Below are 26706 nucleotides of genomic sequence, written 5' to 3' on the forward strand. Positions count from 1 at the left end.
AGCTTTTGTTAGTATTAAACCAAAAACTTTTTTTGGTTTAAAAGAGGAAAAGTACTCGGTTCTCATTTTCTTTGGCAGTTGAATGAATGATCAGAGTATTTCTTGGTACTTTTAAGCTGTTAATAGAATTTGAAGTTTTATTGATTGACTTAGGATTATTTGTAAGAACAGAAGTTGTTAAAAATAAGGACATGTAGGAAGAGCAGAGACGTTCTACCTCTAAGTACAGTTGTCCCTTGGCATCCATGGGGTATTAGTTGCAGAACCTCTGAGGATACCAAAATCTATTAATGTTCAAGTCCCTTACATAAAATGGTGTAGTATTTGCCTATAACCTATGCACATCCTCCCATATACTTTAAATCATCTGTAGATTACTTATAATACCTAATACAATGTAAGTGCTGTGTAAGTAGTTATTATACTGCATTGATAAGGTAATCATGACAAGAAACTCTAAACTCTACTATGGAAAGCTACACAGAGTCAACCTGTTTCTAACAATGGGTTTCTGTTACCTTCTTACCAAGCTCTAATTCTTGATAAAGTCTGCTTATTTTCCCCAAATAACTTTTAGATAAAATCTTTATTTTCAGTTTGCATAAAAGTTAGTGCTTATTCTGTGAATCTGACCCATACCATTATTTTCTTTTTGATCTGGGTCTCTGGCATTGGGGCGATTTGTAAGACTATGTTAAAGTATTTGGGGGTAATTTACTAAACAGGTCATAGTTGTCCAAAAGAAATATTGAAGTATCCTGAGAGTTCAAATGTGATCAGTGGTTATTGTAATTAAAACAATTACATAATAACATCATCCCCATGTTTTCAAAGTAGTATTGAATTAGGCTATTTTGGTCCTTATAGTAGGCATGGGTTTTCATACCTTTCTGATAAATCTGACTGATGATAGGACTTGGACTAATATGTTGGCATTAAATATTATTTGAATCTGGTAAGAAAGAAAAATATATTGTATGCTTTTATTAGAAATAGCAAGTATCAGTTTATTTCATCATAGCCAGTTTTGCCATTTTATAGACAAAAACTTGATACTTTTGAGAGTTTAATTAAACACGATTCAGCTTTTCAGAGGAAGAAAGAAAAACTAAAGATCACAGAGAAAGCTTTTATACAAATTGTAGTTATAAAAAAGTTAATGTTTCTTGCTTCTAACTTTCTTTACAATAAAGATTTTATTGTTTGGGTAAAGATGGAACATTCATTGTAAAAAAATTTAAATACCTAAAAAATACAAAGAAGAAAGTTGAAAAGTAATCATCTCACTATTGTGATATACAAGTAGGGGCTGGGCATGGTGGCTCATGCCTGTAATCCCAGCACTTTGGGAGGCTGAGGCAGGTGGATCCCTTGAGGCCAGGAGTTCAAGACCAGCCTAGCCAACATGGTGAAATCCAGTCTGTACTGAAAATTCAAAAACTAGCCAGGCGTTGTGGCGCACCCCATAATCCCAGCTACTCAGGAGGCTAAGGCATGAGAATCGCTTGAAAGCTGGGAGGCGGAGGTTGCGGTGAGCCGAGATCACGCCACTGCACTCCAGCCCAGGCAACAGAGCAAGACTGTATACACACACACACACACACGCACATGCACACACACACACACACATTCATACACACACACACAAGTAGGTAAATTTTATTCCAGGGATCTCTCTATGCCAGTGCTACTTGGTAGTATGTTGAATGGCAGCCTCAGCCTCAGCTGGGAGCTTGTTAGAAATGCAAATTCTTGACCAACCCAGATCTACTGAATCGGAATCTCTAAGGGAGGGGGTCAAGCAAGCTGTTTTTAATAAGCCCTTCAGGTGATTCTTATACTGTACAGCCATACCGCAGGGATGTTGTGGGCTTAGTTCCATATCACTGCAGCAAACTGAATATCACAATAGAGTGAGTCACACACATTTTTTTGTTTCCCATTGCATATAAAAGTTATGCGTTTTGGCCGGGTATGATGTCACAGGCCTGTAGTCCCAGCTACTTGGGAGGATCACTTGAGCTCAGGAGTTTGAGGCTGCAGTGAGTCATGATTGCACCACTGCACTCCAGCCTGGATGACAGCATGAGACCCCATTTCTTAAAAAAAAAAAAAAAAAAAAAAAAAAGCTGTGTTTATACTATACTGTAGTCTATAAAATGTGTAATATAATTGTCTAAAAAACATACATACCTTAATTAAAAATATTTATTGCTAAAAAATGCTAACGATCATCTCAGCTTTCAGCAAGTCATAATCTTTTTGCTGGTAGAGGGTCTTGCCACAATGTTGATGGGTGCTGACCAATCAGGGTAGCAGTTACTGAAGGTTGGGGTGGCTATCGCAATTTCATAAGATGATAATGAAGTTTGCTGCATTAGTTGACTCTCCCTTTCATAGAAGATGTCTCTATAGCACATGATGCTATTTGATAGCATTTTACCCACAGTGTGACTTCTTTCAAAATTGGAGTCAGTCCTCTCAAACCCTGCTTCATCAATGAAGCTTCTGTCATATTTTAAATCCTTTGTTGTCATTTCGACAGTGTTCATAGCATCTTCACCAGGAGTAGATTCCATCTCAAGAAACCACGTTCTTTTCCCGTCCATAAGAAACAACTTCTCATTAGTTAAAGTTTTCTTATGAGATTGCAGGAATTGAGTCACATCTTCAGACTCCCCTTCTAATTCTAGTTCTCTTACTGTTTCCACCACATCTGCAGTTATTTCCTCCATTGAAGTCTGGAATCCCTCAAAGTCAGCTGTGAGGGCTGGAATCATCTTTCAAACTCATTCATGTTGATACTTTGATCTCCCATGAATCACAAATGTTCTTAATGGCATCTAGAATGATGAATCCTTTCCAGAAGGCTTTCAATTTACTTTGCCCAGATCCATCAGAGGAATCACTGTCTATGGTAGCTATAGCCTTATGAAATATATTTCTTAAATAAGACTTAAAAGTCAAAGTTACTCCTTGATCAGTGGGCTGCAGAATGGATGTTGTGTTAGCAGGCATGAAAACAACATTAATCTCCTTGTACATCTCCATCACAGCTCTTGGGTGATCAGGTGCATTGTCAATGAGCAATAGTATTTTGAAGAAATCTTTTCTAAGCAGTAGATCTCAATCGTGGGCTTAAAATAAACCATGCTGTAAACAGATGTGCTGTCATCTAGGCTTTATTATTTATAGAAAACAGGCAGAGGAGATTTAGCATAATTCTTAATGGCCCTAGAATTTTCAGGATGGTAAATGATTATTGGCTTCAACTTGAAGTCACCAGCTGCTTTAGCCTCTAACAAGAGAGTCAGCCTGTCGTTTGAATCTTTGAAGCCAGGCATTGACTTCTCTATAGATATGAAAGTCCTAAATGGCATCTTCTTCCAAAAGGAGGCCATTTCATCTCCATTAAAAATCTGTTGCTGGCTGGGCTCGGTGGCTCATGCCTGTAATCTCAGCACTTTGGGAGGCCGAGGTGGGCAGATCACGAGTTCAGGAGTTCAAGACCAGCCTGGCCAACATAGTGAAACCCCATCTTGACTAAAAATACCAAAAATTAGCCTGGCTTGGTGGTGGGAGCCTGTAATCCCAGTTACTTGGGAGGCTGAGGCAGGAGAATGGCTTGAACCCGGGAGGCGGAGGTGGCAGTGAGCTGAGATTGCACATTGCACTCCAGCCTGGGTGACAGAGCGAGACTCCATCTCAAAATAAATAAATAAATAAATAAATAAATAATAAGTCTGTTGCTTAGTGTAGCTACTTTCATGAATGATGTTAGCTACATCTTCTAGGTAGTTTACTACAGCTTCTATATCAGCATTTGCTGCTTTCCCTTGCACTTTTATGTTATGGAGATGGCTTCTTTCTTTAAATCTTGTGAACCAACCTCTGCTACCTTCCAACTTTTCTTCTCTAGCTTCCTCACCTCTCTCAGCCTTCATAGAACTGAAGAGAGTTAGGGTTGCTCTGAATTAGGCTTTGGCTTAAGGGAACATTGTGGCTTGTTTGATCATCTATCCAGACCACTTCATATCAGCAATAAGGCTGTTTTATTATCATTTGTGTGTTTACTGGAGTAGCACTTTTAATTTCCTTCAAGAACTTTTCCTTTGCATTCACAACTTAGCTAACTGGCTCAAGAGACCTAGCTTTTGGCGTATCTTGGCTTTCAACATAACTTCCTCACTAAGCATAATCATTTCTAGCTCTTGATTTAAAGTGAGAAACAGGTGACTGTTCCTTTCACTTGAACACTTAGAGGCCATTGTAGGATATTAATTGGCCTAGTTTCATGTTGATCATATTCTTTATGTTGTCATGGTTCTGTCATAATTCTTTTAGTTCTATGTTTTAATAGTTTTGGTGCTCATTACCAGTACTGTTGCTTCTCCATTCCCGAGTTAGTCTATCTCCTGATTGAATTTCATTGTCAGGCAGTCTTTTCAAGTTACAGGTACTGCATGCATTCTTTGGGTTCTTATACACTTCATTGATTCAAAATATTTGTCTTTTGTTTTTATATTACTTGAAGGATTACTTGGCTAGGTATAAAATTTATCAGTCACACTTTTTTCCCCCTCAACTTTGTAAATGTTGTTCCATAATCTCCTAGTGTTTGATTGGCTGGATTTCTTTGTGCAATGTTTTCTCCTTTTATTAGGAAGAATTTGTGAGTATTATAGTCTCTGAGTTTCAATGCTTGCTGTTTTCTTTAATGCTTGAGAATGTCTGTCTATTGCTTTCGTTCCTGAAAAATAACTTGTTTGGGAACACTTTCATTAGAACTTTGTGGTCACTGTTTTATTATTTTGGGACATCTAGTGTTACTGTAGAAAAGTCTGATTTTTCTCCCTCCCTCCTTGAAGGCACTTTTTTTTTTTTTAATCTAAAATGCCTGAGAGTTTTCTTCTTTATTTTTGAAATTCAGTAATATAAACAAGGTATATCTAAGTGTCACTTATAATCATTTTTCCCTAAATTATAATATGCCCTTAGTTCTTCTAAGAACATTTTCCTTATTACCATGAATACTTTTTTTTGGTCAAATTATTAGATCCTCTACTTCATGACACCAGTTTTTTTAATACTGAATTTTCTTTTGTTCTTCGTATGTATTCTAATTGCTTTGATTTTGTCTTTTCAGATGCTGTGATCATCTGAAGGCTTTCTTTTTGTCAATAATTCTGTTTTCTCCAGTGTCTGTCCTGTTTTTGATATTTTAAATGAATTAATTGGTTAAATCATTGTGTTATATAGGCTCTAAGTTTCTTTAGCACTACAAACTGCATTTTCATCTTATTCTGCTTCTTCTTGCTTTTGAGCTTGTTTATTATAAGGTTGTATTGTTTTCAAGTTCTTCATTATGATGAAGTTGTTGAGAATTTTCTTTAGTTTTTATTGGGTTGTGTATCCTTCCAGAATGGGTTCTTTGCCACTTGTGTGCCCTATTCATTTCTTCATTTTGTGTTCTTTCTTGCTTTTTATTCCCTGTATGTGTGTGTTTCTTTTTGTTAGGCTGTAATACATATGCATACATGTTTCTTCTTGATATGGGAGAACTTCTATGTGGTGCTGATGGGAAATATTTTTAATACTCCACTCTCCTTACCCAAGTTTGTTTTTCTCCTGAGCCCTAGTTTGAAAGCTGTATATTGTTGGAGTGGAGGGAAAGAGAAGGGAAAAGTGGTGATTCAGAGAGCCAAAGGGGGCAATGTGGCTTTTAGGCTCTGCTCTCTTGAAGTACCAAGTATCTCACTCTTGGGTCTGCCCAACTGCTTATGAATAAAATTACTTTGCCTTGTATAGGGACATCATTCGACCTCAGACCTCTCATTTCTCTTTGTTCTGAGCCCTAGAATGTGACCTGACCTTCTCCTTCCCAAAGCATGGAGATGGTTAAAACTCACTCTTGAAATTTTTTTGTTGACTTTTCCCTGTGTTGCTTATTCATTCCTCGGCTCTACTTTTTGCCATTTTGGAGTGTATTTCTGGTAAGTGTTTAGGATTTTGTAAACTATTTCCCTACAACCTCTTATTGGAGGTAGGGGTAGAGTTGGGAATGACCATCAATCACCTATAACTTTGTTTCTTATTTTGACTATCAGTCTTCAAAATTTATGGCAGGCCCTTTTATATTTGGTTGCTGCTAATAAAATGTTGGCCTTTTTGTTTTATTTTTTATTTTTATTTTTTGTTTTATTAGATTTTGAAGAAGGGAGATTCTAAAATGTAGTTCAGGTTTTCTCAGTGTCAGCACAAATAACATTTTGGGTTGGATCATTATTTGTTGTGAGGGGGTTGCCCTGTGCAGAGTAGGATATTTAACAACATCCCTGGCTTCTACCCACTAGATGCCAGTAGCATTCCCCTAGTTAAGACAACCAAAAACATCTTCAGACATTGCCAAATATTCCCTGGGGAGAAAAGCACCCTGGTTTGAGAGCCACTGATCAATTTTGTTCATTCATCTTTACTCCTCCTAAATACCTACATCCAAATTTTAAATAGATCTTTCTCATGTAGTCTGGCAAGTATTATATCAAAGATAAATACCCGTTTTAGAATAAAGCATTAATATACTCTTGCATTTCAACTTAAGAGGCAAATATTAACAGTAGGATTTGTAAACTATTTATTGGAATAAAAATCAATGAATTTTTAAAAATTACAAAATGATTTATGTATGTTAGATATTTTACTGAGTGAAAAAATTCATGCTTTTTTAAATGACTTATTGTTTGGAGTAGTGATACAGTAGGTTTAATTTTCCCCCTCATTAATTAAAATCATGTTTTAGCCAAGAAAGTGAACAAAATTCTTATTGGCAATTCAGTTGTTTCCCGTTTTGGAGACTGACACTCTCCAGTTCTAAGTTAAATAATCGTCATGGTAAAGTAATTTCCTTGTAAAGAACGGACACTGATTCAGCCCCTGTTACTCACAAATCGTATTTGAGTCAAATTGGAAAACTATTAAGTTTTTGGGAAAAAAGTCAATAGGTATCAGGAAACCATTAGATCTTGTGGCCCTTGCTATATCTTGCATGAGTAATCACTGTAAACAGCTGACAGGTATTTCATTGTTGACACCGAGTGATGCTTGGGGGACCACATCTTGTCAGAGTAGGTGGACAGCTTTAGACGTTGGAATGAGTTTGATTATCCTTGTTTTTCTCCTACACTCATTCTTTTAGACAGCCCTGTCACTAACTGGGCCTGTGATGCTTTCAAAAATCAAATACTTTCCTTGCTGTCGGTTTTCTTTTTCTTGCGTTGTGGCATACTAATCAGGGTATGTGGTTTGGTACTGAACCAATTTCTGTCAAAAGCAAGTTTTAATTTATTATTTAGGAAAAATTTTTCCTAAGACCCAGGTTTTATACAGTACTAAATAAATAGTGTGAGAAATAATTAGTAATGCCATAGAGTATATAATTTTACTTCTAGTTCTACACAGATTGCAAGTAAATTATTTTTGGGCAAGTGATTTTGGAATTATCTATGTTTTGTTTTCCTTTTCCTTTAGAGTGATAATTCACTATTTATGATTGAATGATTATCATATTAAAGAGGTGAGAAAATAAAAATAAGTCTGATGTGCACAAAGCCATACTGCTCAAATTGTTTGATAATATCTGTTAATTAAATTATTATGGCATCGGTAGAAGAATGATGTTTTGTTTATATGTGGTTAGAATTGGTCTTTTTTAAAGGAAATAACGAGAGATGGAAATGGAATGGGTATAAATAGTAAAAGGTTCTGTCACTATAATTCCCTTTTGCTATAAATAGTTAAAGGTTCTATCACTATAATTTCCATAAGAAGATATATGTGTTTACCTGTTAGTTTTATCAGGGCAAATTAAAACATGGATAGAATCATGTTTCTCAGTGTGAAGAAATATTTTTATTTGATGAATATTATATATTTTCAGGTGCAGTGGCTTCTATGTTTTGGGTTGATGCTGAATTAGGGAGTGATATTTACCTTGATGGTAAGTTAAAACACAGTTTTCTTTTATCTTTCTTGTTTTTTTTTTTTTTCTGAGACAGAGTCTCACTTTGTTGCCCAGACTGGAGTGCATGGAGTGCAGTGGCATGATCTCAGCTCACTGCAACTTTTACCTCCTGGGTTCAAGTGATTCTCCTGCCTCAGCCTCCCGAGTAGCTGGGACTACAGGCGTGCACCATCGTACCTGGCTAATTGTTGGATTTTTAGTAGAGACGGGGTTTCGCCATGTTGGCCTGACTGGTCTTGAACCCCTGACTTCAGGTGATCCGCCAGCCTCGGCCTCCCAAAGTGCTGGGATTACAGGCATGAGCCACCACACCCTGCCTCTTTTGTTTTTAAGTAAAATCTTTATGGTTAAGCTTATTGTTGTTCATTCATATTATAACTTTAATTCCTTGCATTGTTGTTCTTTTCACACTTTAGTTTAATGATGAAATCTTTGTTCATATAGATTAAAAAACCCCAGACAGTGGTGGAACTCGATGTCACTCAACTTCGAATTTAGTGCTTCCACTAAGGTTTTCTTAAAAAAAAAAAATGCTTTGTAGGTTTTCTGTATCCTCTGTTGTTTGATTTATGCCCTTAATATAATGTTAGAGCCTTTTATTTTAATCCGCCAGGCAATATGAGGATCATATTTTTGATTTTATTTTCTCTTGAAGATAAGAATTAAACACTCCTCCCTTACTTTATTTACCTGAACACTTTTGGGCAATGACATGCCTTCATTTAAAATATATTAGAAACTTTCTTAGTTAAGCGACTATGTTTTCTCCCTTTCTCTTTCCCTTTTTCACCTTTTTAAAAACCAGTCGAAATTTTCTTACTTTTTCAAAAGTAATAATCATTAAGAAATTTAAGAATTATTAAGCTGGGCCCCATCATTGAGCTCTAATATATGTGGCGGGTAACTGGTTGAATTCCTTAGGCATAATTAAACTCATTCTTTTGTTATCAGCATATATTCAGAGATTGCAAAATGAATTGGTAGTTTGGAAACTTAGGCATATGTTATGTAAAACATTTATGAGTTGGATTTGGATTTGGTGAGAGATGTTAGGAATGATACCTTAAGATGTCTCATTCTTTAGGCAATAATTTAAATCTTAAGAAAAGTCTTGATTTTGATTATGTGAAAATAAACTAGAAATAACCTGTCTTATGTACTTATCACATTTGACTATGTTATGAAATTTGACTTATATTTTGGATTGTAAGCTTTTTCAGTGCCAAGGAAATCTTATTTTCTTATTTATTTAATTTAACATTTTTATTTGTTTTATATCTTCTCTAGTGCCTTAAAGTAGTGCTAGCCACTCAGGAAACACATTGACTTATTACTGGAATTTAATTAAATGGCAGCACTGGCAAGAGAAAGAAACAGTACATTGTTTTATTGAGTAGTATTTGTGAACTGAAATAGGTTAGTTTTAATTTTCATTCTGAAGTATGGTTGCATAAATATTAATAAACATTCTTTTTAAAAAGTGATTAAAATTTTTTTCCTTTGTAGGTATCATAACTATTGTGGATTCAAAATATGGATTAAAAGTAAGTTGAAAGATTGCTATGAGTGGCTCATTATTGAGAGCTGGGAATATGGGGATTGATTGTTTAATTTTCTTTATGTTTGTAGCTGAAATTTTCTTTAACAAAAACCTTTCTCAAAAAGATATCCTGAACAATAGATGAAATTTGTGTTTTAATTATTAGTTTGTGTTAAATATTTCTTTTCTATTACTCTGAGTTTGAGTTGGTGATAAAATTTGGAATTATAATTTGTAATAAGCATATGGGGTTAGGATAGAGTTTGGTATGTATAACTCTTCACAAGGATTCAACCCCAATATTGGTAAGTTTTTCTGTTCCATAGAAGAAGCTGAGCTTGATAAAGCATCTGAGATCTTATTTTTCTTGTTAAATTACTATTAAACACACACTGGAAATGAGTTTTTTAAAAATATTGAAGACCTAGGTGATGGGTTAATAGGTGCAGGAAACCACCATGGCACCCGTTTACCTATGTAACAAACCTGCACATCCCGAGCATGTACCCTGGAACTTAAAATTTAAAAAGTACATATCGAAGAAAATCAGGATATACACATAGGATTAGTAAGAAGACTCTGTCCATTAAAAGGCATCTTGCATCGCTTCTTGGTCTTTTGGCTAAGATCAAGTGTAAAAGACATCCTGCTATGAATGTTTTTGTTAACTTCTAAGGTCCTAGAATGCATTTAAATGAGGTTTAATTTATAAAATGCATTTAGTAAGATCTTTAAAAGTATGTTGTTACATACAGTAAAATGATGTTTCTCAACTTCCCAAGTGAAATACCACTAAAGGCAGAAGAGAATGAAATCATCCCACCCACTGACCCGTTCCCAATCTGAGCATATGGATAGGGCCCAAAGCAGTAAGTTCTTAGAAGTTTAAATTCAGTGTTTAAAAATTAGTGTCTGTTTTGTATCCAACCTCATATCTGAACGTGTTAATTTTTTTTTTTTTTTTGAGACAGAGTCTCACTCTGTTGCCCAGGCTGGAGTGCAGTGGCACCATCTTGGCTCACTGCAACCTCCACCTCCCAGGTTCAAGCGATTCCCTTGTCTCAGCCTCCTGAGTATCTGGGATTACAGGTGCACACCACCATGCCCAGCTAATTTTGTATTTTTAGTAGAGACCGGATTTTACCATGTTGACCAGCCTGGTCATGAACTCCTGACCTCAAGTGATCCACCTGCCTCGGCCTCCCAAAGTGCTGGGATTACAGGCATGAGCCACCACGCCCGGCCTGAACTTGTTAATGTTTAAGTTTGCTTTTTTTCCCCAAATTTTTGCTGAAATTATGCTCTAAGGGGATATGTCAGGTTTGTCAAATAGCTACCAATACCTCTTCACTGGGTCTTCTCTCCCTCGTTGATAGAGTGCCCTAATTTGAAAAGTTTGGAAGAAAACTCCTTTTTTAGAGTTTAAAATCTCAATTTATGAATTTATGAATATAATTTAAGAATCAAAGAATGATCCCAAATACAGTATTACAGTTTCACGCAGAAAAATTCCATTGACTATTGGAAATCATATTTCTTGCAAAATGCTTATGGAGGTAGCAAAAAAGCCCCAAATTATTCATTTTGAATGTTTATTATAGGCATGTTTGAATCTACCTCTTCCATAAATTTATTACAAAATTTGATATACCTATGTGACAGATAACTGCTAAGACATTTTTTTTTATTTTGATAGACTGAAAATGCCATGCTAAAAGTCAAACTGTTTATGTATTTTATGATTATAGGAATAATTTTATATGTATAGTTGGGTATGGAGAAGAGTTAAATAGAATCTATTATCAGCATGATAGAGGCCAAAAAAACAAAGCAACATTCTGAATAATGCAAACACAGTAAACGTTTAACCTCCTGCTACCTTGATAAAACCTCTTAAATTATTAAATCAATATACCTACACAAAACTGACACACTGTCAGGATAATGGAAACTTTAGATTTTCTAAGTCGGATGCCAGATAAATAACTTTGCCTTGATATAAAGAATTTTCCAACTTGTCCAATTCCTCTGGTTGCAAAGCTTGACCTCAGTAGCTGCTTGTGATTCAGAGAATTCTGAAGCAGTACAAGTAATGACACTTGGATAATGGGCAGCAATTTAAGAATGTCATGCTTCACAGAGCCAGCCCATCACAAGTAAAGCTGAGAAATGGTACCCTGTGGCCAGCCAGCCAAATTGAAACTGAAGTGGTAATTGATATCATGGGGTATCATGCTAATAGGATTGTCACCCATTGATCTGAAATATTCATTTTTTAATCATAGGCAAAGAATTGGACAACTTAAAATGACAGCTCTCTATTCTCAGGACTTGACACCCAGGCTACTGACATTGTTCTTTTCAGTTCCACAAATGTGACAGCATTTAATGCAATAGAAGCAATGAATGAAGTTACCCAGAGAAGGTCAAGTGAGAGGTTTCTTCTTGGTTCCTCTGTTATATTGCACAATCTGTTGAAACAATTCAGTCAGAAAACAGTTAGCTTGGAAAAGACCAGAACAATAAATAGACTGACATTATGCAATAATTTTTTAAAAACTAAAATAGTGTTACATCTGTGACCAATCCATTTGAAAGAAATAGTTCCTGCTGCTGCTTTTTAAAAATGACACCAGACATCTTTGACACTAGATTTATTTCCACTCTGGTCAACAGCAGTGTTCTTTCATAGCCAGTGGGTTTTAAGATAGTTTTTTCTTTTCTTTCTTTCTCTTTTTTCGGTCCGGCTTCTTTCTTTATTTCTGCAAAAAAGGACACCCTATAGCCCTTCATGAAGTTAGGTCTACAGTGGTGTTATTTCAGAGAGTTCCTTTGTTTCTCTCCCTAACCCCCCCAGCTTTATTGAGGTATAATTGACAAGTAAAAATTATATATATTTAAGGTATACAATGTGTGAAATATAAAACAATCGAGCTAGTTAACCTATCCATCACCTCACATTGCTATTTTTTTGAGAGGGGGTGGTAAGAACAATTAAGATCTATGTTTTAGCAGATTCAAGTATACAATAGAATTAACTACAGTCATCATGCTGTAATTAACTCTCCATGACTTATGCATCTTGTATAACAAACTTTGTATTCTTTGACCAACATCTCACACCACTCCCCTTTAATTTCCTTTGTTTCTTGTGGTAAGTTAAATTGGGGTTTTGATCCTTAGCCTTTTGAATATGTTGGATTAATTAGTATCAAAATTATTTTTGTCTTTTTTGATATATAAGCAAAAGCCATAGTTGTTAAGCAGAGATAAGGAATACTTTGGACATCTATGTAGTATAAAATATTTAAAAAATATTTTGCAAAAATTTTTTCTTCACTTACACAGGTGGAATAGAATGCCAAAATTTCCATTTTGTTTTATTTTATAAATGAAAGTCATCTGACTTAATGACCAAATGGTATATAATGTATTATTGGAGAATGTTCTTTTGAATAGAAGACATTGATTTTATACTTTTTGCAGAGTTTGACTTGGGAAGGTAGGAAGTCACATGAGGGAAATGCAGGGCTGATGTCTAAAGAAAATAAATGTTAATATACACTTATTTTTTTAAATGTTTGTATAGCTTTCCTATGGGCATAGAAGAGGACATTTATCTCTTCTGCTATAATTGTATATGATTACATATAATTTTAATACAGCTGTAAATATTGGCAGGCTCTCATTTGGGGTGATTTTCATTTATTTTTATATTTGATACTTTCTGACTGCCTGGAAGTAGTAAAACGTTAGTCTACCACTGTTAGCTTTGAGTGAAGAATTCTAATATTTTGGAGAGGTAAATGCATTTAAAACATTGCACATTACCTTGTGAAACTAACATTGTATTAGTTACATTTAGGCATGGAAATGCAAAAACAAATCTGTAATTCTTCTGTCATATCATTTTTATGCCTCACAAACTCATAGCCAAATAACCCCAATTTCATATGTTAAAAAAGCTTTCATAAGGTCAATAATATAATATCTTGAAAAATATTTCAGTTTAAAAAGAATTTTCAGTACTATAGGATCATTCAGAGGCAGATGCCTTGCCAAAAATATATCATTGTTAAGTAGATTTACTGCTTAATGGGAAGAGATTTGTTGCTGCATGTTAGATGGCATTTTTCATGTAACATCTTTTATGTATCCCCACAACAGGAGGTGTTAATTACAATTCATTCAACAAATATGTCTTGAGCCTTTGTGCCAGGCACCATTCCAAGGTCTGTTAGCAGCCTCATTCTCTAGAGGCAGAGTATATAACAATAGGACTTGTTGTAGCCTCAGGCCAAGATGAATTATGAAAAAAATATTAAACTTGATCTTTTGGCATGGAATGATTTTTGATACAATACTTGTCAAGTTCTGTGACTTCCATAATTGCAGAGTGGATCTGCAGTTGAATTGAACAAGATTTTGCCTGAAATAGAAGTATCATTGCCATGATTTTATTTCAGTTTTGTTTTCCTCAAAATAGAATTTGCTGAACTTTTAGAAGGAAAAAATGTTTCTTCTATAGACCTAATCAAGCTTGTTAAATAAAATTATTACCTGCTTGCTCTGAGGTTCCAAACTATTCAGATACCCCTAATGATCATCTCCCCGTGAATTATGAAACTGGTTTGGCTCTGATATATGGTTATTGACATTTGTGTAGCATTGTACACAGACTGATTTTATGTGGCATAAAAGATTTCACAAAGACTTTAAAATTATGTTCATTTTACTTGATGGGTGTGTGTTCAATTAAAAAAAAAGTCCCTGTGATTGTATATAAAATATAGTATCCTGTGATGATGAGGGTGTTAGATTTAGTTTCTTCCTTTATAAATGAAAATAGCCATTTCCCATAATTATTATGAAAGCTAAATGAGAAAAATGTATATAATTTATAAAGTTAGATTCAAGGATTTAATTCATTTGTAAAGTTGGCTTCAAATATAGAGTATTACTATAATCTAGTTGCCTCTAAACCTCAGTAGCCAGCTTTTTATTGTGACAGGGAACCTCTATTGAGGTTTGAGGTAATGAGGGTAAAAGTGTAATTTCCCAGAGAAGAAGCTTGTGATGTTGATGATGTTAGGGATGTAAACAGGATTATGAGGGGGGGAAAAAAAACAGACAACAAAACTTGCCTCCAGAGAGATGAAAACTACCACTTGGGCTCTAAGTCAGTGTCAAAATATTTTTTGGAGTTAGCCTGACTCTGGAGAGGTCAGTAAAATAAACAGTTGCACTGAGAGGCCAGATTAGCAAGTATAGGTTTCTAAATGATAAACTGCTTTTAGGCTAGAATCAGGGCTGAATCAGCCTTCCCACCACTTATTTGTTTCTAGGGTGTTTGAAAGGCCTAGTACTGAGTTCACGTGGTGCATGATTGTGGGCTGGGGTGTAGGGAAGTATTTTAGATTCTAATATGGGGGTTTGGTGTGAAGGGAAGTATATTAGGTTCTAAGAAAGTATATTTCAGTGGTTATCCTTTTTTAAAAATAAGTAATAATGAATATTTAGAACCAGAACAGTTTTGTGAGAAGGAAAATACCTAAAATCTGAACTGTAATCTTCTATGTTTTTATGACATTATGTGAATCAAAGGGGTTTTCCTTTTAAGTAAAAGAAAAGGTCAGGAGTATGAAATCCTAAGCCCTCTTCCTCCCCGTATAAAACCCCACATGTTCACTTGTAGAAAAAAATTGCAAATGGGGAAGAAAAATGCTTTCAGCTAGAAAAGTTAGTTTTGGATTTGTGTATTCAGTAACAGAACATGTTGAAGTTTTTATTAGATGCAAGAAAATGTCTCTAAAGTAAAATCCTTTGTGTTGACATTAGATTTTTTATTGTATTATAGTAACTTTATTCAAACTTTTTTTTGTTTAGCATTTAACAGAAGAGAAACCTGATGGCCTTATCAATGAAGCTACTAGGTATTCATATTTAAAGTATATATTGATTGCTGGCTAATTGTAAAGAGAAAAATCACTAAGATGAAAACCAAAAACAAACTAAGAAATTTTAAAACATAGTCAAGGAAAATTTATTTTCTTTTTTTCCCTTAGTTGAATTATTGCTATCTATTTATAATGATCTCATAACTGAACTTTTACTTAAAGTCATTTTTGTCGTAGCATAAAGTGAATGCTGAACACAGGAGTTCTGTAATTTTGAGGAACTCGGGAAATATTAACATTTAAAAATATTTTCTTGTCATACAATTTCTTTGGGATTGAAGATTTTATATATATATATATGTATAATAATAATAATAATTATTATTTTTTGAGACAGAATCTCACTCTGTCACCCAGGCTGAAGTGCAGGCTCACTGCAACCTCCGCCTCCCAGGTTCAAGCGATTCTCCTGCCTCAGCCTCCCAAGTAGCTGGGATTACAGGCACCCGCCACCATGCCCAGCTAATTTTTGCATTTTTTAAAAAATTTATTTTATTTTATTTTATTTTTTTTTAGTAGAGATGGGGTTTCACCATGTTGGCCAGGCTGATCTCGAGCTCCTGACCTCAGGTGATCCACCCGCCTCGGCCTCCCAAAGTGCTGGGATTACAGGCATGAATCCACTGCGCCTGGCTGAACTTAAGTATTTTTATAACTTTTTTCCTTATGAAAATATGGTTATTATAGAAAATATAAATAAGCCAAATAGAAAATAGCCAAATTGGATTTGTGATGTACATACTGTTGAAACCTGCTCTTTCAGTGAACTAAAGTTAATTTAGTTTTGAGAATTTAGTTGTATTCTTTGAGATAAAGCATAAGACCCTGAATAATTGAGGAAAATTGAAAGAATTTCCAGTTTTACTATCCTGTTAATAGAAAATAGAGCTTCTGATTATTATCATCTACTTTGTTATCTAGCATTCAGTCAACTGGATTCTTTACAGAGATAATGTACAGTATATTTATAGTGATAAAGAAGACACATGGGCAATATCCTGATATATCTTCTGAAGTATAGCTTATTTTTTTTAAGAAATGGAGTCTTGCTATGTTGCCCAGGTTGGACTTGAACTCCTGGGCTTAAGGGATCCTCCCTCCTCAGCCTCCTAAGTAGCCAGGACTACAGGTGTGCTCTACCATGCCCAGCTCTGAAGTATAGTTTTAAAAAACCTGTTTAATACAGTTTTTAGTATTAAGTGAAGTTATTCTATTTCTTTGAAAATTTTGGTAAATATTACAGTATTTTAGTAGGTAAACTCTTCTTCTTTTTACCATATTGGATATCTGAATTTTATGCTTTTCTTCACAAAGAAAATTATGAGTTTAAAATCATCCTTTTGATTGTAAACTTTTTGAGACTTATCTTTGTAGCACAAGAGTAGCAAGTAACAGAACTTAGTAAATACTTTGCGAATGGGTAATGTGAAATCTGAACTTGCATAGTAATGAATACAATTCATTCACATTGAAAAATTAGCGGATTAGGAGTAAACTGAATCACTCCTATAGAGCACTATATAATTCTTAACTGATATATTGATCTACGTGAGGTGTTTTTATTTATTTTTAATTTGTTAACATTTCTCTTTTGATGTATTAATCTGCATGCGTGTATATTATTTAAAATTTCTTAACATTTCTTTTTGTTTGCTATTTTAGGCAAGTTGCTTTGGCAGATATCATTCTCATTAATAAAACAGACTTGGTGCCAGAAGAAGATGTAAAGAAATTAAGAACGACAATTAGGTACAAAATGATAAGTGTGTTAAGTGCCTACAGATCCATATTGTATACACAGAATATTTTTTACTCTGATTGTTGCCCTGTAGAAACTTAAGGTATAAGGTTGACCTGCTTCAAGAACGTTAGGGAATCACATATATTGTTGACGGCTAATTGTTATATAAATGGTAATACATAAAATTAGTCCCCAGTGCTTGCAGAATATAGTTCACAGTTAATAGACTGATATTCAGGGTCTTCTCACTCCATCTTTCTTTTCCTGTCTTCTCTTTGACTCTTTCCTAATGTCAGTCTTCCCTAACTTTACCCAGGATGGTTAATTCACTTTCCCATGGATGCATCCTGTCAGTTCCTGTCTTTACTCATAATGTATTCTCACTCTGCCAATCCCTGAGTTCTTTTGTTCTGTTTTTTTTTTAATTTATTCTATAGAGCCTATTCTGTCTCTCCCCCCTTCCTATGTGAAGTCTTCCCTGACTCAAGTGGTCTCAGTTTTCCCTGAACTCTTGTTGACTTCATCTTCCTTAACTGTCAACCATGCCTTGTCTTCCAGCTTGCTTTAATATCTTCTTTGTCCATAGCCAAGGCTGATCAGCATAGGACAATCAGGACAATATGAATGATGCTCAAATATGTGCTAACAGTCATTTTGCTGACTGTTCTGGAGACTCCCATTCCTTTTGAAAACAAAGATGGACTTTTCAAATGAGGTTATAGTTCAGGGGCTTTGTTTTGAATTATATTGTAAGACCTGAACTAATAAAAGCCCTATACAGAGAGACATTCGGTAGCTATTATTATTGGTTATCTTTAATGTGTACAATGCTTTGAGCGTGATGGCTCAAAATTACTATTCTTAGTATTTATAAGTTCTACTGACATTAGATTTTGAATCTGTCATCTCAGTTCATATAGTATATATTATAAATTGAATCAATAAAGGTAAGGCTCATTAGGAGATTATTTGCCATGATTAATGATTGTGGAAGAAAGAAATTCATATTTTTTCCACATATTTCATCTTATTTTAATAGTAATGTCCTTAAACTTTACTATAAAAAAATATAATGTCTCCACGTGGAGGGTAGGTCTTGTTGCGTAGTGTTAAAGATCACAGACCTTGGAATCTGCTTGGGTTCTAATCCTTGGTCTGTTTCTCATTGTCTTCTTAGGGAGCTTATTTACCCTTTTAAAGCCTCCTCTGTAAAAGGCATAATGCCTATCATAAGTTTGCTTTGAGTATTACATGAGACAATGTTGGTAAACTTTGCACAGTGCTGACACATAGTAAGTGCTCTGTTAGCTATATTATGTAATTTTTTTTCTTAGCTTACATAGTAAGTTCAAGGTATAGTAAAAAAGGGAAGAAAGAAAAAGATGGCTGATTTTGAAAAGGAGAAAGTGATGAATGAAGATTGCTTTTACATTTTTTGACACTGGTCTTCTAATCTTGTTTCTCTTCATAAATCTTGTGCACCATTGTGATTGCTAAGAAGAACACAATCTATTTAGCAAACGTTTTTGGCATAAAAGGAATGATAATTATTACTTGACTTTTATATCCTTATAGAGACCTAAGCTAAATCTCTGACACTGACAATATTGACTATTAGCCAGCTTGTTAACTGTACTAGAAATGAATTTGGAAGAAGCAATTTGATAAATTACACACCCTTTTGGCTTTTACCCTCCCTTTATATCAGACTTGTGACTGACTCAGAATGATATTTGGGGAGGTGAAAAAAGGTAAACATGTTTGAGAGGAATTAGCCATCAGACTAGAGTGTATTCAAAAAAGAAGATTTAAGAATTTTGTAAAATAGTGGAGAGACTTGCCTCAGGATCATTATATGTGGGAAGCCTTACCCATGAGAACAAACTTGAACAAGTAGCAAGAATCTTGGGTAAGTAACCCTAAAGACAATTGAATTCATGATAGAGAATTGATGATTGATGATAGGCAATGGAAAAGATAAATAGATGAGGTGTACAGTGTGTTGAAAAGAATTTAACAGGTACTTTTTGGTGCCATACAAAGCCATATTCTATAGTATCAAAAGAGGGAGAACAGGCATAACGGGTAGAGAGCCTAATTAGGGAACTGACGAGGTTATTCTATAAAGGAACCTGGGATGTGTGACTTAGAATTACTGTGAATACTAAGGACAGGCTGGGGGCAAAGCAACTTACAACTAGGTTTTTATTTTTAGTGTGTATATAGCCATTTCTACCATGTATGCCTGAGGAAAAAAGTGACCACCGTAAAAATTTTGAGTATCTACTCATTTTTAAGAACACTAGGATAACTGACTATTTATGAATGATTTTTTCTAAAGTGAAGCATCTTTTTATTAACCACAAAGTAGCCCTTAATCGGACAGTTGTGCGAATTTTTGCATATATGCTTTATTGATGTGTGAGTGGAATATATGTGATTTATTGTTTGAAGGAAAATCATAATTATTTTTTAAAGCAAGTTTTGTTTTTCTGTTTTTAATTATTTTCTGGTTCCAGATGTATTTGGGTATGCTTATTTCCTGTTTTAGAAACAATATACTTTGTATACTTTTTTAAAAAGTTAATTTTTACTTTTAAACTTTGTCTTCCTCATTTATTATTTATTTCAGATCCATAAATGGACTAGGACAAATCTTAGAAACACAAAGATCAAGGTACTTTAAAAAAGCTATTCCTATTAATAACAAATCATTTTAGTTATTAATAATAAACATTAAGTAATTGACAAATATGCTTGATTCTGATATAAGAAAGATCTAAGTGCATTTAAAAAGAATTGGATCCAAAATGTTGTTTGGAATGCTCTTAATAAGTTAGTTTGGCATATTTGGCTAGTACATTTGCCTGTCTTCAAAACTAAGATTACAAAGCCATGATAACACTGTGTAAGTGTTTGCTTAATGAGGAAGAAAAGACTTACAAACACTCGAGAGGGTAACTCAGTACAGAAATCTGAAGTATATTGAGGAATCTTAATTTGAAGTGTTTAAATGGCTTTTTAATATTTAAAAAGCCTTCTTAGTGTTTTATAGTTGCCAAAAAATACATGGAGTCTTTACCTTGAAGTTCCTGACAAATTCTTTTATTAAATTTTGACTTTCATTTTCTCTAGGTTCTGTTCCTAAAACATCTGTGAAGTGTATTTCTGTAGATTAAATTCTGTTTTCCATTGAATGTTATCTTAATTTCAGAAAATTTCTGTGCAGGGTTATTTTATTAAGCTCATTTTATTTTATTTTTTTTTGGTGAGAAAGGCTCAGCAGCTGATAGACTCAGCAACAGGCAGCCAGGAGCTCTGAGGCTCACAGCTGGCAGTCTAGTTCCACTCAGTCTCTACTTGAGAAATTCTTTCTTTGGAAGTACAGCAGAGGCCTTAGGTGAGTGGCTTGTCTGCTATGGCAGAGATTAGAGGTGCTGCCAGACTGCCATAAGTATTAGGCAGTAACAGCAGCAGCTGCTTATATGCATGTGAACAGCTGGGGAATTAATTTGGTATGCATTCTCAGGAGCCACTCATCTGCTGGCAGAGGTAGCAGAAGAATGCCCTTAGTGTAAGTCCTCTACAACCATACACCAAATGTGCTCCCTGCATTTCAAATTCCATTGTAGAAAGTCTCTGATAATCTCACTTATACCACGAGCCATTCCTCAGTATCTGTCCTCTTCCTGTTAGTGTTCTACAATTCCTTTCTCCTTAATTTTTCTCCGCTTTACAAAATGTCACACAGACAAGTGCATAATACTTAAACAAGCTTTTAAAAATAATGCTCATAAATAGCTTTGGTTCTGTCATAATATTCGTATTTATAAACATTTTAAGTCAATTCTCTTCTTTTGTTTTCATTTCAGAAATATCCATGTCCCGAATAAAAGTTGTGTCTTGATTAGTTTATTATGTAACAATTTAGTGTGTTTGACATTTCTAACTTTTATTTCTAACATTTGCTTTATTATAGAACAATAAACATGCAGTGATTGATTTTTCTTACTTCAAGTGGATGAGTGAGCAAGTGACTAAAATCTTCTGTGAGTTCTTCCGTGTATGGTGCTTGCCAATGCATCTGAGAATCTAGGGACTAGTGACTAAAATCTTCTGTGAGTTCTTCCGTGTATGGTGCTTGCCAATGCATCTGAGAATCTAGGGACTAGTGACTAAAATCTTCTGTGAATCCTTCCGTGTATGGTGCTTGCCAATGCATCTGAGAATCTAGGGACTAGTGACTAAAATCTTCTGTGAGTTCTTCAGTGTATGGTGCTTGCCAATGCATCTGAGAATCTAGGGACTAGTGACTAAAATCTTCTGTGAGTTCTTCCGTGTATGGTGCTTGCCAATGCATCTGAGAATCTAGGGACTTTCTGAAAGAGTACTTCCTTGCCATGAGGACTGAAGTTGGATTAGAATCCTTTTCAATGAAGATCAGATGTCCTGAGTAGAATTCTTACTATTGGGTCCTGAATCTTACATTAAATATTCTCTCAAATTCCTTGAGGCATAGCAACTTGAGCTTACCAGTTTAGAAACTGGAGATTTGGGCTGGGCGCGGTGGCTCACGCCTGTAATCCCAGCACTTTGGGAGGCCAAGGTGGGCGGATCACGAGGTCAGGAGATGGAGACCATCCTGGCTAACACTGTGAAACCCCGTCTCTACTAAAAATACAAAAAATCAGCTGAGCCTGTTGGTGGGCGCCTGTAGTCCCAGCTACTCAGGAGGCTGAGGCAGGAGAATGGCGTGAACCCGGGAGGCGGAGCTTGCAGTGAGCTGAGATTGCACCACGGCACTCCAGCCTGGGTGACAGAGTGAGACTCTGTCTCAAAAAAAAAAAAAAAAACAAACAAAAAAACCAGAGATTTGGTTAACAAAATAGTCAAAGTCACTCTTATAGAAGTTTTGTTTTATTTTTTGTTTTTTAAAATTTTTTTACCATTTTGTAGCCGACAAGTACTGACAATAAACTGCTATAAGCATGTGTAGAAAAAGGCTCACCTTGAGTAGTTAAGAGTAAGGAAAAGGAATAGTGTGTAGCATCGTCTTAGTGGTAAGACTTAAGTTGATTTAGTAGCAAATGGAAGTACTAGTGAACCACATAGATTTCAGAAGTAGGAGTAAAAGGTTAGAAGATGTGTCATTTTAATCTTCTCTAGACTTTTTCTTAATTTTTAGAAATGTAAGTGGACTGAACAGAGGAAAACCAAAACACAGCTGGTCAATAATAAGTTAAATTAATTTGACAAACTGCCTGCTATGCATTTCATAGCTTTTTAAGGACTATATAAGCAATGGATAAGGCAAAAACTCTGCCTTTAAGGAGATCAGTCATTGGGGGGAAACAGAAGCAAACAAACAAAAAGGCAACATAATAGATATTAATATTAATTCAAGAATTTTAAAAGCACAGAGTTCTATAATAATAGGAAAATAGAGGGAATGATTGCTCAACTTTTCTTGAAAAAGAGTCAGGAAAATATTGACCGAGAAGGCAGTCATTGACCTGAGTCTTAAAGAATGAATAAGGCTTTTACAGATGGAGTAGGGTAGGGATAACTTTCCAGGTATAAGGAAGATTTTGTATTCCAGGGACCTTTGAATATTTTAGAATGGCTAGAAAACTTGGTATTATGTAGCACAGAAAAAGTGGTATGACTGAAGAGATAGAGAACTTACCACAAAGGGTCTTGAATGCCATGATACATAGTTTGGATTTTCTTCTGTAGGGAGCAAGGAGTTAGTGAAGGATTTTAAAAGCAACATGACTCTTGGGAGGTAGATTCAATGTGAGGCTAATCTCCGAGGTATAGGAAATACAGGAAGGAGGAGCAACAGGTCGGGTAGTGGTGGAAGCAGGTTTGGAAAATGTGATTAGTTTTGTAAACGTTTTTGAGTTTGAAGTGCCACTGGGGAAGGCTTTTGGAAATTTATTTCCAGAGTTCAAGACTGAGCTATCATTGCAGTTTGCCTAGCTATTTACTGAGCTATCTACTGTCAATTTGGATAGTATCTACAGTTTGCATTGTAGATACTGGATACTTGGATTGGCTGGTGCACCCTGTTTGTGAGACTCACTGGAGTTTGAAGAGATGACCACTGGAAAATATCCCTAAGCAATAGCTGCAATTCTACCCCCACCTTGGAGAGCCAAAACCCTCTTCGTTTTCACTCTCCTGTCTTTGGTCTTAGGCTACTTAAAGCAGCCTTTAGACCTAGGGAAAAATTGAAAGCCTCTCTTTTAAGAAAAACATTAGGTACTTCTGGAATAGAGAGTTCAAGAAATGAGGAGAAAAATGAACTTTTGAAGCTTTTTCTTTCCCTTTTTTGTTTACTTCATTCTCTTACTCAGTTTTAAAATGCTGGTAATGGTCTTTTTTTTCCTTTTTTTTTTTCTTGGCGATTTTAATGCTTTGGAAAAGATCTCATGGTTTTATCTCCAAAGGAGGAAATTAATTTGATGCCATGGAAATTAGTTTTCTAGTCGTATGCCTTGAATGAGTGAAGAATTTCTTTTTCATGGTGGTACTAAATTTGGGGAAAGCTATAGAAACTTTCATCTGGAAGCTTACACTTTTCCTCTTTTTTGAAAATTTGGTGAGAGACTTGGATATTTTATTATTTTCTCTAAAAGAGTGTAATTTGTTGTACAGGTCTAATATTGATCCTTTTTTGGAAGTATGGAAAGAATCTGAGTATAAAGCAGAATTACCTCTGGATGACATGTATTCTCAAGGACACTGTCACAGTGAAACAGTTTATTTAGAAGCTTGTGTTTCCAAACTGTTGAATTTGATATTCACAAAATTGGCATGTGTAAACTTTATTAAACTTTAAGCTATTTCCTAAGATGAAGATGACAAACTTGGAGGGAAACTTCATTCATTTGGTTTATTTTTATTTTTATATTTATTTATTTTTATCTTTTTGAGACAGAATCTCACTCTGGTTTGAGACAGAATCTCACTCTGTCCCCCAAGTTGGAGTGCGGTGGTGCGATCTCGGCTCACTGAAACCTCTGCCTCCTGGGTTCAAGCGATTCTCCTGCTTCACCCTCCAAGTAGCTGGGATTACAGGTGTGCACCACCACACCCAGCTAATTTTTGTATTTTTAGTAGAGACGGTTTCGCCACATTGGTCAGGTTGGTGTCAAACTCCTGGCCTCAAAGTGATCCGCCCACCTTGGCCTCCCAAAGTGGAGCCCCCATGCCCCTTGTTTGTGACCTGTCAATATAAATATGCTCAGTAGTGGGGGGAGGGGTGGGGGGTGAAAAAGGAAATATGTTTAATATTAGACTTTGGCCTTTTAGTGTAAACTGATATTCAAAAATTTCTTCATAGAACATTTGCTTCTTTGCTTGATCATTTTTCTAATTCTGTACATCTAAAATGCCCAGAATTTGAGTTGCTGTTATAGTCTACTAACATAGAACTTTGGAGTAATAAGATGGGAATTTGTCTCTCTTTTGCCAAGACAAGCATTCGTAATCTAACACAGTATTGTTGTCACGAGTGCGAGTATGTGATAGACTGTTGAGAATAAAGAAAGCAGGCACAGTTGGTCAGTCCTAAGATAAAGGAGATGTTTTTTCTTATGTTTGTGCATTAAAGAAAAAAAATCTTGAATCTGACCAATGATTTTTTTTTCCTTGTAAGAAAATTTAAGAAATGTTTGGCAAGCTTCTGGAATCTAAATTTGAAATTATACATTTGTCATTTTCTTTAAATATTTCTTCACCTTAGCTTTGATTATGAGAAATCACTGTCCTCTGCTGTTCTTTTTTTTTTTTTTTCCTTTTGAGGCGGAGTCTCACTCTGTGCCAGGCTGGAGTGCAGTGGTGCAATCTCGGCTCACTGCAACCTCCACTTCCTGGGTTCAAATGATTCTCCTGCTGCAGCCTCCCGAGTAGCTGGGACTACAGGTGCGTGCCACCACACCCAGCTAATTTTTGTATTTTTGGTAGAGACAGGGTTTCACCACGTTGTCCATGGCCAGGATGGTCTTGATCTTGACCTTGTGATCCGCCCGCCTCGGCCTCCCAAAGTACTGGGATTGCAGGCATGAGCCACCGCGCCAGGCCTGTCCTCTGTGGTTTTCTGGGCTTATGTTAAAATTATAACTCAATCACCAGTCTTTATAAATTTGCTTTTTTATATTTAAACCAAACCTAATGCTAATTGTGATATGTTATTTATTCTCACCTGATTTGAATCATTGGATTCAATTAAATGAGTTTAATTATCATTAAATAATTATAAGAGAAATAATGTCTATTCGGATGGTGGGAATTTTCTTTCTACATGCAGCCCCATTCTGAATGAATGAAATCAAATCACGTGAAGATCAGGGTCCTAGAGTAACTTAATATTTTGTACATTGGTTATTTGACTCCTCATTTTTATATTACATGTTATATCAAGGGAGGGGGTATAAAAGAAATACAAAAATTGCAGAGGTATCTGGAATGTACCTATTTGTTAATTCTATTTGTCGTTTCTTTTGTTTCATCTTTTGAGTAATAAGCTGCTTGGAAAAGTTTCTGTTCTTTAGCTGATTTTTTAGCTATAAAAATGTATTTGAAAAGCTCATAAATTTCAGGATTGAAAAGATAATTGAAAGTTTAAAAAAAACCTAATTCATTGAAGTAATAACCAAATAATTTTCAATCTTGATTCAACTGTGATTCAAATGTTACACCATTTGCCCACTTCTATGAATTTTATGTGTAAAATTTTTTAAGAGTCAGAGTTTTTTTTTCTTGATTAATTGGATGTATTTCACAGAATTTCCAACTGCTCACGTTAGTTTTCTTCCTTTTAGAGTTGATCTCTCTAATGTATTAGATCTTCATGCCTTTGATAATCTCTCTGGAATAAGGTATGTTTTGTATAATTTGGTTACTTTTATTGTTATGTACCTTTTTTCCCCATAGTTAACAGGAATGATTCGCACAATTGCATCCATGATTTAAGCTTCCTGCCATTCCTTTGGCATACAAGACCATTCTTAATGAGGTATATTCTTGGAAGTTTTACTAATTGGTTGTTTGGAAATCATATTGCATTTTCCTGTAGAAATTATAGTGTAAATGATAGTTAACTTTAGAGGCTAATCGTTAACACTTCTACACCAAACACTATGTCTAATACTCTTTCTATGAGAAAATGCATGAAATACATAGAAAATTTTAGCTTAGCATTTTCACACAAATAACTCTCTTCACTTTATTTTTTTATTTTTTATTTTTTCTTGAGTTTTTAAAAAATTTATTTATTTATTATTATTATACTTTAAGTTTTAGGGTACATGTGCACATTGTGCAGGTTAGTTACATATGTATACGTGTGCCATGCTGGTGCGCTGCACCCACTAACTCGTCATCTAGCATTAGTTATATCTCCCAATGCTATCCCTCCCCCCCCACCCAACCCATAACAGTC

At 35.1% G+C, this 26706-nt stretch overlaps 1 protein-coding gene across 15 annotated transcripts in view; it reads left to right on the forward strand.

The window, feature by feature from the left end:
• The window catches only part of LOC129393681 (zinc-regulated GTPase metalloprotein activator 1A-like), a 42949-nt gene that overhangs the window by 7231 nt on the left and 9012 nt on the right, over positions 1-26706 (forward strand). The window contains exons 5-12 of one of the 15 annotated variants that reach the window (XR_010109708.1): positions 7937-7996; positions 9527-9564; positions 15447-15493; positions 17180-17266; positions 19891-19935; positions 20536-20658; positions 20788-20832; positions 21238-21275. Coding sequence is in view for 12 of the 15 variants with exons in the window: in XM_063596002.1 (XP_063452072.1) it covers positions 7937-7996; positions 9527-9564; positions 15447-15493; positions 17180-17266; positions 19891-19935; positions 24202-24341; positions 25068-25330 (680 nt within the window). In the remaining 3 variants the exon portion in view is untranslated. Of the gene's footprint in view, positions 1-7936; positions 7997-9526; positions 9565-15446; positions 15494-17179; positions 17267-19890; positions 19936-20535; positions 20659-20787; positions 20833-21237; positions 21276-24201; positions 24666-25067; positions 26001-26086; positions 26124-26706 lie in introns of those variants that run through there. The other 14 variants (XR_010109707.1, XM_063596002.1, XM_063596006.1 and 11 more) reach the window with 14 other exon arrangements.

The sequence above is a fragment of the Pan paniscus genome, chromosome 14 (assembly GCF_029289425.2).
Source record: "Pan paniscus chromosome 14, NHGRI_mPanPan1-v2.0_pri, whole genome shotgun sequence".
Taxonomy (NCBI): Eukaryota; Metazoa; Chordata; class Mammalia; order Primates; family Hominidae; genus Pan; species Pan paniscus.